The sequence below is a fragment of the Boleophthalmus pectinirostris genome, unplaced genomic scaffold (assembly GCF_026225935.1).
Source record: "Boleophthalmus pectinirostris isolate CB_2022bp ecotype Guang Dong unplaced genomic scaffold, ASM2622593v1 HiC_scaffold_3, whole genome shotgun sequence".
Classification (NCBI taxonomy): domain Eukaryota; kingdom Metazoa; phylum Chordata; class Actinopteri; order Gobiiformes; family Gobiidae; genus Boleophthalmus; species Boleophthalmus pectinirostris.
The window spans coordinates 32,891,379-32,904,668 of record NW_026571299.1 but is presented as its reverse complement, the minus strand read 5'-3'; the positions used below and the strand labels follow the sequence as shown (position 1 = coordinate 32,904,668).

Here is a 13,290-nt window from a genome sequence, read left to right as displayed (position 1 = left end):
CCAATCCAAGTGCTGTGCGTAAAATGGCCGCGAGAGGGAGCTGCGCCATTTACGCACGAAGTTTGGGGCGGTTTTCCGGGATATCAGCTCCAGACAGCAGTGTTTATAAGAGCAGTGAAGAGGAGAGATCGTTTGGCTCTTTTTTAGTGCAGTCTGCTCACAGGTGGTCCCAGGTAAGTATCTTTATCAGCGTCAGACGGTTAACTACGTCTTTTAATCGAAATAAAGCTGTGTCGGTGGACTTCAGTCACGCTGTTTGGCAAACTTTCAGGTAGTCGACTAGAGTAGGTTGCAGAAAGTTATACATGACGTTTGATCAGACTTTTCCTTAGAACTATGTAATTAAAGGTGCACTATGTTACTTTTGGTGGGGGGTCCGCGAAGTGCTTGTCTTTATGGAGATGTTATTGCTTTGCTTGTGATGTTTCATACACTTATCCGTTTTGCATTTTTCTTACGATTACTTATAGTTGTTACTTGAAAAACGTGTATTCTTACAGTGAAAGTGTCTCTTTACTCCTGTAATTAGGTGGTAGATACATTTAAATACTGAGAAATAGGCTGCTCCAGGCAAAACAACAGGACATGAATGAAGACAAGGATGTAGCGAACCCCCAACCAGAAAAGTTACTTTGTTGAATAACAAAGTAATAGTAATAATGTTGTGCATGTTCACTACTAGTATTTACATAGTTGACCAAAGAGGCATGTCCCACAGCTCTGTAGGTGAACATGGACACAGATACCTGTCACACTGAAGTAAAATCTGCAGCAATTGTTTTGTTATTGTAATTGTATTGTATTTGTAATTGTTATCTAATCCCTGAGGACACATTTATTAGAAATGTGACTACTCAGTGGTCACATAAGTTGTATTAATGAAAGCTTTTCACAAAGATGAACTGATAAATCTAAAAATAATTACTTCTTCTATGTTTTTTTGTTTGTTTGTTTTTTTTTTTAGAAATGGCTTAGTCTCATTTTAGACCTGGTTTACCCTGACTAAAGTTTACATGATGTAGTCCGGGTTTAGATCTGGTTGTAGCCAAAAAGATAAATTAAACTGGTGGTTCAGTGTTAAAAAAGTTTGAGAACTGTTTTATGTTTTATGAGAAATAAATAACAGATTCTTACAACATGGCACCTGGTTCTCCTTGAGGTCTCCTGCTTAGCTTCTGAGATCAGATGAGACTGGGCATTGTTGAGCTCGTATTGCTGCCCATATAATGTTGTTGATTGTTGTGTGCAGGATGTCAGAGGTGAGAATCACAGAGGGGTCGGTGCAGGTGGAGGGCTGCAGTGCGCCGCTGTTTTTCAGACAAAGTGAACCTGTCACCGTGGCGCCCAGACTGTCTGTGCTGCTTCTCCACGGCCTGCGCTTCACCTCTGAAAACTGGCTCAAGATCGGCACTCTGGAGGCTCTGGCTAAAGCGGGCTGTCATTGTGTGGCTGTGGACCTGCCATGTGAGTTTCCACTGGCAATGCCTATAATTTATACTGAGACTCTACATTTATGATCCTCAAAGTTTTCACACAAACATAACTTGCAACTAGAAATGAGCAGATACTGACTAGATGGCTTCTGAAATTATTTGAGAATTTAAATCAAAGCTGGAATGAACTGGACTATGACAAAAATAAACTACAATCTAAAATGAAACACAATTAAAAGAATAAACCATGTTCTAACAAGACTATTTAACTTGAATGAAACTTTGAATAGCCTAAATAAACTAAATACCATATCATAAAAATCCAATCACAATTCACTTTTTATCAGTCCATCGGACAGTTTAAAATTGAATAAAAGAGGCACTCCAATCATACTTTGGAGAATTCTCAATGTAAATAAGTGTTATGCTGTAATGTGGAATTATTATAGCCAAAGTGTTTCCTTGAATACAAGCATTAGGAGGCCATCCTCCAAGCCATGTAAAAGTCAGGTTTTGGAGATTCGAGCCTGCTCATAATAAGGGTGCTTGTTTGGCAAATCCAGAATGGTATCTCTGCATTTTTTTATATAGACTTTCACACTTTCCGTTGCGTCTCAAGCCCAGTCAAACGTGATCATGCAGTCAGAATTGTTTTTTTGTCATGACCTATGTGAAACAAGGAGCTCACTGGTCACTTATGAGTTACAAATAAAATCAAATTAATCTCACCTCAGATTAACAGAGTTTAGTGCTTTGCTCACTGATTCTGCAGAGTTCCACCATGTTTTTCAGTCCCGTGTGATGTTTTTTTAATTTAATTTCTTTTGATACGGACGGAGCATGAGTGTCCCTGATTGGCTAATCCACCTGTCAGCCATGCCCACTTGAAAACAAAGGGATTTTGATGACCAGGCAATAAGGTTGAATATAATGAAAACATTCAAAATAAAAAAAAAGCATGCTTTTTCATCTGTTTCTAGGTTGAAAAGTTATACATTGGGTCATCTTTTGCCTGTAAACCTACTGATACACAAAAGCAGATGACAGTGCATTAAGTAATTCTCCGGTCATTTACCTGTTGCACCTGTGTTGTTTGTTGTCAGATCTTGGCCGGTCTATAAAAGTCGAGGGCCCAGCACCCCTTGGACAGCTGGTCCCTGCACAGTTCCTGAGATCCCTGTGTGAGAGTCTGGGTCTGGCTCCTGTTGTGATCATCAGCCCCTCTTTAAGTGGATCACACTCTCTCCCTTTCCTCATAGAGCATCCTTCCATGGTCCGAGCGTACATCCCTGTGGCCCCGATTTGCACGGAGAAATTTACAGCCGAACAATACCAAAGTGTCAAGGTACAGCTGGGGGGCTTGTAATTGGCTTACCTTTAGCAAAGTCTTATCTCTTTGACCGTTTACGCATGAATTCCGACATTTCTTTCTTTTCATATGTAACACTCATAATTTAATAGTTTCATAGTAAACTAGATTTGCATTGTACCATCACCTGAATTTTACTTTGAGCTAGTAAAAGAACTAAGCCAGGATAAAACCATCACTAATGTGTCTTAAACAGGCATAAACCAGCTTCAAACCTTATCTTATTCAGAACTAACTGAGAAATAAAGGACAAAAATGCATCTTAAAAAAAAGCTTCTTTGTACAGTCAAAGTGAATCTGCATACTGTGCTATTGTGCTACTCATATCACAAGAGTACCTGATTTAGATTAAAGGAGCACTAACTTTTTAATGGAGGATCTGTCATCTGCTTGTCTCCAAAGACATGTTATTAGAATGTTCCACCGTGCCACTACCATGACATTAAACTTTTCTCCAAGGAGACAAGCAGGTCAGTTACAGGTCAAAACCGTGAAGAGGCGACAGCCTGCTCACAGAAAGAACGCACGTTTTTTCATAAAAAGTCGAGTCATAAAAAAAATGCAGTAAACTTTATGTTACGTTAATACTATGCTATACTGTTGAACATTACAGGAGAAGCAATACCATATCCATGGAAACAAACAGATGGTGGACCTTCTACTAGAAAAGTTACATAATGTACCTTTAGATATTATAACACTCTCTTGTGATATGGAATACGATTATGCTTGAGTACCTAATACTATTTTTCATACATATTAGACTTAGTAAAAGCCAGTTTCTTATCCTCTTCAAACCTCAAACTTGGGGTGAGCTGGGGGCCATTTCTAAAAATCCCTTTAGTAATGCCTTTTTCTTTCATGTTTTTCTCTCAGGTTCCAACTCTGATCGTCTATGGAGAGAGGGACATGATTCTCGGAAAAGAAGTGGTGAAAAACTTGAAGAATCTGACCAATCACAAAGTAGTTGTGATAAAGGATGCGGGGCATCCATGTTACCTGGACCAATCCAGACATATGGCACAAAGAGCTCTTAGACTTTATATCTACACTATGAAATATTCAGCATTGTTCATTTGAGTAAATTTTTTGTGGAAATGCAAGCCATAACCTTTTCTGAGCGGCAGTAATGCTAACCACTCTGCCATCATTCTGAACACTATGCCAAATTTGTGGTAAACAGCTGGATCCCTTTTGTTTAAAAATAGTTATAACTGTTTAAGCATCAGGGATACTATAAATATGGAAAGTCATTTAGAAGTTAGATAATTGTTTGTAGAGGTTCACAGACAATATCCATTTTCCAATTTAACAGTGCATTAATCTCCTGCTGAGTCTGAAAAAAGACACAACACAATCAAATGAAGTGAAAAATATGAACATTATTTAATAACTGATTCTCTGTAATAAACAATTTGAAAATATTTTACAAGGAGTCACAGACACAATATTTTACAAATTTTGCCCTCCTCTTTTTTTTTAGCTTCATCTGTACAAAAGAATGACATGGACTTAGTGCCCAGAAAGAAGGAGCTAACCCACGCACTCACAAACACACCGCATTCATTCAAGACCCCATTCAGAAATTAAACAAATTATAAACATTTCAGATCGCAAACTTATCAACAGTGCTGTAATTCCTATATTTATTATATTTTTTAAACTTCACTTAAATTTTGACGGCTTTTTTTCTTACTAAATGTTATTTTTTTCACACACTTTGTCGAACATGGTCACATAGCACCAGACTACAGACTACAGAATCACATACAAATCTTCTTTCCCACATACGATGCACCGACACAGAAGCAGCCAGGGCTGACGGGACAGAGGACCGGCCAAAGACAAGCCCTGCCATTCGTCCCCGCCCGGCTGATCCATTTTTCTATTTTAGTCATTTTATTTTTTGGCAAAAGTAAATCCACATAACTGAGTGTGTTCCTTTAGTGGTGTGTGTTTGAAATGCTTTAGTGTGAAGTGTGTCTGTAAGCTATTTAAGATGTATTCGTATTGATATATGAGGACTTGTCACCATTCAAAAGGCTATTTTGCTATGGACTGTTAATTATATATTTTGTAGTCCAAATAGGAAATGATTATTAAAAACTTGTCTCCATGGAGGTGCTATTTCATCATTCGAGGTTCCACAGTATAGCATTAAACACGCCAAGTTATGAGAGATGTGATCTTTATCACAGTCAGTGCAGGTTTTTCAGTGTATTTGTATTCAGTCATACACACAGACAGTATATTTGAATAAACAGAAGATACACAAGTTTAATTCTGTACTGTGGAACATTCTGGGCAAAGCATAACAACTCCATGGAGACCATCCTGATGCATCCTCCAGACAAGTTACATAGTGCACCTTTGAATGTTGACCTACTAATCTCCCGTTCGATTTCAGTAAAACGCTTACAGATGTATAATTAACAATTTGCTAATACACTGGAAATAGCCTACTGACAAACTTCTTTCCAAAGCATTTAGGGGTATGGGGGATGCACACGCTCGTAACTATTATACCTCTCTTACCTGGCCTCGGACATCCCACCCTCTCATACACTAAAATTATAATAATATAAACAAAATAAAACAAAACTGCATCCCAAAATGACATCCTTGGCTAACCTTTACCTTGTAGTGTTTGATATGTCCCAGCGAAACCAGTGTCCGTACATGTTCTCTTGGTTAGCTCGTGTGTAGCGTTGTGCATAATGTAGCAGTGCAGGTAGGTTGGGAAAAAATTATTTGAGGGGTTCAAGTTACACAGGCACGTTTTGTGTTCATTTACAAACAGTGAAGGAGAAGAGAATAGAACCAACTATTCATGAGTTTCCTTATCACCATTCAGAATATATGTTTTGTTTTGTTTCTTTATTGTTAAGGTAACGATCCTAATTTTTCATAATTCTGAAACTCAAGGATGTGTACTTTAGGAATAGAGCAGAGCAACCCAATGGATGCCAAAACTGCAAGCAGCGTTAGACCGTTGTAACTTAATAATAAATGCAATATGTTGTCTATATATCTCTTAGTCATTGAATGTATTTTTATTACATTTGTCCAATTTGCTGCAGTTTCCTGTGACGGTCAAATTATACTAGAAATAACTACAGTGGCCCTAAAAGAAGTCTGAACTATAAAGCACAGTATCAAAATCATTTCTTATTTGTGGATTCTGGGTGCATTTTATAGCTACTTTGAAGTATGACTCAGTCTGAATAGTCACCAATCATATAGAATTTATGATTTTGAACATTTTGCGGTTGAACTTTGCAATATCTCGTAGCAATTTGATGTTCTGGACCACTCTCTGTAGCAGTTGCATATAATTTAATAATATAATAAATCTCCAAGCCACGCACTTGAATTTTTTCATTTAAAAACTACAACTGTTTTCAAGTATTGTTAAAACAGCCTTTATGAATCAGTATTTATCGTAAACCAAAATGACAATTAAAATACAAAATAAGAGCTTAATTTCTACACTTGCAGGACACTTTGAGAATATAGTTTTTAAGATATATAGAGAGGGATCGGAGAGCTGTGTATTGTGGAACGCTAAGGCATTTAGAGAGGCATTAACACTGAAAACATAACACAAATAATAAAAACTAACAAAAACACTGATGATGTACACATTCGTTTACCTCCAACTTTTTTAACAAATTAAATAAATTTTTCTGCAGTTTTTCTAATACTTTTTTGTCTAGTTCAACACATAAGACACATTGGACGGCCATGTGCCTCCATACATTCCCTTTGAGGGCTTTTAACAGAAAGATAGTCCTACATTCGCACACAAACGAGCACGCATTCAGGCAGAATGACAGCAGTCAGTGGCCCCAAGTCGCTCGATATCATAGCATTATCATAGCTCTACACATGGCGTCGTAAAGCAACGGTGGAGTGACCAAATATGGCAGTCTCAATATTCAAGATTGTAGCAGATATATTTTTCTATATGTTCATAGTTGTAGTGAATATACAGCATATGTAGGCGTTACAGTCATCAGTTACCCCGTAGCTGATTGCCTGTCCACTCAAGAGTTCAGAGATTAGGCAATTCATGGGTTTCCTGTTTATATGTAACATTTTGAGGACTTTTGGCTGGTTTTGTTTTGAATTGTTAATTGCTATGGTGACACTGTTTTTCATCACTCTGAAACTTATGTATTTAACTTAAGGATAGATATGAGCAGTAGCTATTTTGATGACATTAAATTTGCAGATTTTATTGTAAAATGTATATAATTAGAGGAAACAACATGATTTAATTGCCAAAAGGTAATTTATGCTATACATGAGCTCTATATATATTGGACAATCCCCAGAAAAGTGCTGCAGAAAGCTGCTACTACTTACGCATACAGTACAATGCAAAAAGTTGAAGCACTTTGTCATACTCTACCCTGCTGTTGTCCATAGACAATTTGTATTGTGGTGGTGAATGGTGCTTTCTGTACAATAAACAGGAATTGTTTGCTATCACCACCGAAATGCAAGCACAGCCTCATGTTTATCAACACTGAATACGTCACACATCACCTCATTTGTCAAAGTCTCCAAAATGGCTGCCATAAAAGTCACCACGCAGTTGTTTTACTCATACAAAGCCAAAAGAAAGTGCATCAAGGCACTATGAATCAGAGCGTTACTAAATAACTGTTCACACCATTTTATCCTCACTAAAACTGTGACAACCACACAACCATGTGATCACCAGTGGCCTCTTTTGCTCTTCACATCAAGAATCATAATGAGAAGCCCCTAAACCCCAGCAGCGAATGGTTTGAAGATTAAACAGCTTTAGTCAAAAGGGAAAATACACTCGCAGACCACAATATTCGGCACATCTGTTCACAGGATTTTAAATGCAAATGTCATTAAACAAAATTGTACCAACTCGGTGCTTTTAGATATGGAGAAATGATGACAAATCTGATACTGTTTAACACTTTACAAACTAGTGATTTTGAATTTTAGACTAATGGAAAATGTGTTGATAACTGTCTTGACAGTGGATCAGTAACATTTAAATGAACTTTTTTTCACTATATTCATATTTTGATGCTTTGTATGAACTTCAGATGGTTTATCCCTATAGATTTGATTTGATATTACAGTTCTGTCCATTCCCATTGAAATGATTACAACAGGTGTACCTAATAAAGTGGCCAGTGAGTAGTAAACCTAAAAAGCAAAGGACAAAACCCCACCAGGGGCTACTATGCGATAGTCATGAGGCAGAGGCATGATGCTAGTGTAAGATGGCAGTGACTTAAATTCAAAGTTAAAATAGGAGGTCACTGAGGAAGCTTCATGAGGATTGGCCGAGCTTCAGGGCTTAAAGGTTGGAATGATTATAAAAAGTAGTAATACATCAATAATAATAATAATAATGATGTAAGTAACAAATACAAATATGAAAAGATATGAAACAAAAAAGCTAAAACAGTGATTCTCAAACTTCCTTAAATAATTCTACCTTAAATATTTGACATTTCAAGAACTACTCAAAAGTGTGCCTAAATCAAATCTTAAATTAGGACTGAGCTAAAACTAAACCCGGACTAACCTATGTTTAAACCCATGATCCAGAATTAACTAAGATTAACTGCAGTAGAAATAAACCAGGACAAGATGCAATGTCCAGACTAAAAACTAGATTAAATTGGAACAAAAATTCACATATCACTAGAGGGAACAGTACCTCTGTTTGAGAACCACTGCTCTAGACACAAATCACTGATTCATGTTACAAAGAAATAGCATAAATAAAAGGATATTTTTAAACAAATGTAACAAAAAGCATGTAATTGCCATAATCCCGAGTGGATGAAATGAATCAGCACTCAGTTATCTTAAATCTAAAATCAAAAGCCATTTTCCTCAGCACATTTTGGCTATATAAAAATAAGAACACATGAAAGTCTATCTCTGTTTGGCAAGTAGACATTGAAGTAGTGCATAAATTAAGTTAACATCTAACAGCTTCCTTTTTCAAATAAAAACCTTAATAATCATAACATAAGCTTTGAGTATCACCTCAGCGCTGACATTTTGAATCGTTTTTTTCAAGGTATTTTCTGGCTAGAACTGGTAGAACTGTCCACAACAGCTGGATGATGCAAGAAGCAGGACATTTTGCTGACTTCCTGGTCCCATGTAACAGTCATGGTTAATTACTTTCTTTTTATGGGCGAGCTTTCTGATGCCACTCAAGTATACTGAATGTCCAAAGATATCAATTGCCACAAATGACTGAAGCAAAGTGGGCAGCGTGGCACTATAAGGGGCTTCTGCCACTATAGAAGTCCCGTTACCGTTGACTATATTTTGGGAGGGGCACATAGGGGCACAGATGTGGACAGTGGTGTTGGGGCTACGGGATAGTAAATAAGGCTTGGGCGGGCTATACCAGGACAGCAGAGGTTGGTGGAGTTAATGTGTTAGTGATAGGGCGTAGGGGCTGAGGGCGGGGTAAAGCAGGAGCAGTTGAATGAGCAGCAGTGAATAAAGCGACGGACGGAAAGAGTAGCCCCGCCCACAGTCTGATGTGTTCTCCTGTAACACACAAAAACACAGGTTTAAAGCTACAAAGGCTGAACTTGCACTGATTAATGATTGGCTGCAGATTATGGCATTTATTTAGTTTAATGACCAGTCAGATGAGGAGCCGAACCTATTCCTTATCAAGAAAGGAACGATTTTGTGTACTTTCTGTGGCAATACTACAAATACTTACAATAGACTAATACAAAGTTGATTGTATCTCCTCCTTCATTGTGTTTACAATTTAATTTAATTCATGATTTAATAAAGACAGACAGTCCCCAGACTTTGGACCAGCACAAAGGTGACATTGCAACTGGAGTTTCTATTGCTGTTTTTTTTTCAGGGTCAATAAGCAAAGGTCTTTGTTTTGCAAGTCTCAAGGAAGTCTCATGTCTTTGACCTCAAGTCCCAAGTCAAATACAGGCAAGTCCAAGTCGTCTGCTTTGAGCTTCAAGTCATTTCAAGTCTTTAAACCCAAGTACCAAATATAGCTTAGATTTTTGCAAATTGTATGACTTTTAAGATAATTTGTACTTAAAAAAATCATAGTATATTTGTGTATGAGTATTCATAGAGTATATAAGAGTTGTAGAATTAGATTTTGTTTAATTTTTCCTTTTTAAATGTCTTGACAAGATCTTAGTGTGAATCATTACGGTCAGAATAGAAAGAATTCAGATTTAAAAGTGCTTCTCAAGTCTTCTCAAGTCACAGGCCTCAAGTCTGGGTCAAGTCCCAAGTTACTGACTTTCAAGTTCAAGTCAAGTCCCAAGTCTTAGTCCATTTTATCAAGTCAAGTCTCAAGCCCAAAAATACTGACTCAAGTCTGAGTCGAGTCAAGAGAAAGACATGTCCAAACATAATATCAACATGTTTGATACATAATATTGATTCTTACAGAGATGTTGTTGTCAAAGCAGGTGGAGGGTCCTTTCCTGTAACGCGCTGGAGCCATGACTTCACAAGGATTCTCTTCTTTGTCTGAAAATCACTGAATTAAGGAGTCTCATGTATTTTATATTCATTCATTTCACTGTACTTCAGCCGCCTACACTCCTAATCATCGGGCTGAGCTATTGATGTAAAGAGCTGGGCAGAAAAGAATCCATCATGATAAAAATAAACTTTGAAAAGTGATGTTAAATGTGTCAGGCATGTTAATAATTTGATATAATGCAGTGTAGTCTCCTTCTAACAGTTTTTATTGAGCGCAGTCTTTTGTGAAACTGAAAAAGTGGTCAGAGTGTCTATGCATGTTCTCAGAAGGTAGTTTTCCATGAAGAATAAGATGGAATTATCTTTGAAAAGTTAATATAGCACCCAGATCTGGATTTTTTGGTGGGCTATTCATACCCTTGTCTAGAGCTGGCTTGCTATTCTACTAATTTAATAGCTCTAAGTCTAATTGTTGGTTTTTAGTACAGAATTTAAAAGTTAATTATATTTTAGAGGATAATAACAGTGATGAATTTGATAATTGCACATTTTAGAGGATATTGATAACAATGAATTGGATTTTGAGTATTTTTAGAAGATAAAGCTGAATTTGAAACTTGTATTTATGGGAATTAGTCCTGATGAATTTTGACTATTAACATTTTTATGATGAATTGGCTAGTGGTTATTTATGGAGACATTGTTATAGATTAAATATTGTTGTTAGAGGTGCTTTTATGTAAATAGGCTCTTTCATTTCTTCTGCACCTGCCCAAGGACTGCAGATGGAAAGTAGCTTGTGGCTAAATATGGCGCCGAGCATCTTTCCTCTCTGAGATTAATGTTTTCTGTGCACAGTCCTTGTTTTAAGTAAATAAATAAATAATCATAGTTGACAGCCTAACAACCCCATTCTAGGTGTAGTAAGTTTAGTTGGGATTTGCACAATAAGCATTAGCTTCTGCCTACACCTGTCCTTTGACTTAAACAGGGGGAAAAATTGCATCTTAAAAAAAAAAAACATGAAGATAAGAACTAAAAAAAAATGTGATTGTATTTCTGTTAGAGGGGTTAGTATATGGAACAATCAGATTGATGATTTAAAAAAAAAAAAAAAAAGCCTTTAAAAGTGTATCAAGTGTTATATTTTAAAAGATATTGATCTCTAGAATGAATTAATTATGGATTCAGTTTTGTTTGTTTTAATTTATATTTTGTCTCTTAAATATACAGTAATTCATAAGTGAAATTGTAAATGCAAACTTGCTGTTCATACGCTGCTTTGTTTCTTGGAATTCTGTCATTGATTAATAGGGTTAGGCATTATAAGTAATTTTTACTTCAGCCTAAACTCTTTCGGCCATGATCCGTGGGGTTGTAGTTTATGTTTTGTAGTGCTGCAAAATTACTGAATAAAATACTTCTGCTACTTAGTGTGTTGATTTGATTGTAAAGTTCTACATATTGACTATGATCTGAATATAACATATATAAACTGTAATGAGTTATATACTGACTAAATAAAAATAAATGAAAGTAAATAAAAGTTAACTCTGATAATTCAACCTAACAAGTTCTGTAACTGAACTGTAACTTGTATCAAATTGAATAGGCTGACTAGGCTTGGCACTATAATAATAAAATTACTATATTGGAACAATCATTTTTGGGGGTGAATATTTATCAAACTTTTTCTTAGTACTAGTGAGGAACATTTTTATTGTGTTTAGGTTTTAGATTTGATATGATCTGAGCTGTAGAAGGTTGAATAAATACATTCTATGCCTCATTATAGATTCAAACTAAAGTGCTGTTCATTTTATTTCAGTTTTATAGTCTATATTTTCTTGAGCAATATAACCACACTTCACAATGTTGTTATTGTGACAGGCCTAGTGCTGACATGTCACATACTTATCCACTAGTGTCAGTTTTATAACGGCAAAAGGATACATTCTTCTTGTTCTTGTGTAAGCCTCTCAATCTCACAGGAGTTACAGAGCAACTTCTCGGCCACCACAAACAGCAAGTTGGTGTTATTTAACCTTTTAGCGTGGATCAACCTGTAGAAGACAATATTCTGTCAAAAAACGACATTGGAATTTCTTGATAGGGTTGACTGAAGTACTGTAAATCAGATACTAATCGATACTACTAGAACTTAAACTAGATACTCATTTGAACAAGTATTAATAGTCACATTCACAGACAGAATGATCTTGAGCTGTATCAGAACAAGTATGAGCACATAGACTACTATATGCCCATGGACCACTATGGAACCTACTTGGACCACTGAGGGATTAAACAGATATAAATCCACATGGGAATATTACATAAGTACATCATTTACAGGTTTACTGGGTAACTTTTCTAGTGGAGGGTCTGTCACCTGCCTTTTTTATCGATTTGTCATTGCTCTGCCTGGAATGTTCCACAGTATGACATTAAACAGTACCTTTGTTACGAACCCGGGCCTCCAATTCTGACTTGTTTTGTATGTTTTAATTTATTTTGCTTGTTGTCCTGTATCCTGCTGTGGGAGCCCTTGTCCGTGATTGGTGGGGCACATCTTCACCTGGCCAATCATGCCTGTTCAGGGCTGCTGGTCTTGGTGGTCAGTCTGCTATTTTGTGTTTGTCTCTTTCGTGTCAGTCACTTGTTCGTACTAATACGTGTCTGACATTGTTGGTTGTGTTAAGACACATGCTTTGTTTAGTTCTGTTTTGTGCCTTTTTTAATTTGTCATTTTTGTATAGACCTAAGTGACCCCTTTTGTGGCACAAAACTCATTATATGTTAATTCTGTTGTGTTTATTTCTTAGTTTAGGTTATTTTCTGTATATATTTTAGTCTGTTTTGTTAATTTATCTTTTATATCCCTTTTGATTAAACGTTACTAATTTATTTCCATCTTGGTTTTTTGTTACTTCCTTTGTCCCTAGCTGAGCTGGCTCGTAACAACCTTACATTTCTTCAATTACAGGTGGT

At 36.5% G+C, this 13,290-nt stretch overlaps 2 protein-coding genes across 2 annotated transcripts in view; one reads left to right on the top strand and one right to left on the bottom strand.

The window, feature by feature from the left end:
• The first annotated feature begins 72 nt into the window (after positions 1–72).
• On the top strand, positions 73–3,859 carry abhd14b (abhydrolase domain containing 14B). The gene is given in 5 exon segments (XM_020934114.2): positions 73–173; positions 1,250–1,464; positions 2,537–2,778; positions 3,679–3,807; positions 3,809–3,859. Coding segments are annotated over 4 exon segments (636 nt in total). The 5' UTR covers positions 73–173; position 1,250.
• A 305-nt stretch (positions 3,860–4,164) lies between these two features.
• The window catches only part of cacna2d2a (calcium channel, voltage-dependent, alpha 2/delta subunit 2a), a 215,613-nt gene continuing 206,487 nt past the window's right edge, over positions 4,165–13,290 (bottom strand). The window contains exons 37-39 of the mRNA XM_055160452.1: positions 12,253–12,362; positions 10,262–10,344; positions 4,165–9,372 (exon numbers count right to left, since the gene is read on the bottom strand). Coding sequence (XP_055016427.1) covers positions 9,250–9,372; positions 10,262–10,344; positions 12,253–12,362 — 316 coding nt within the window. The 3' untranslated portion in view covers positions 4,165–9,249. The remainder of the gene's footprint in view (positions 9,373–10,261; positions 10,345–12,252; positions 12,363–13,290) is intronic.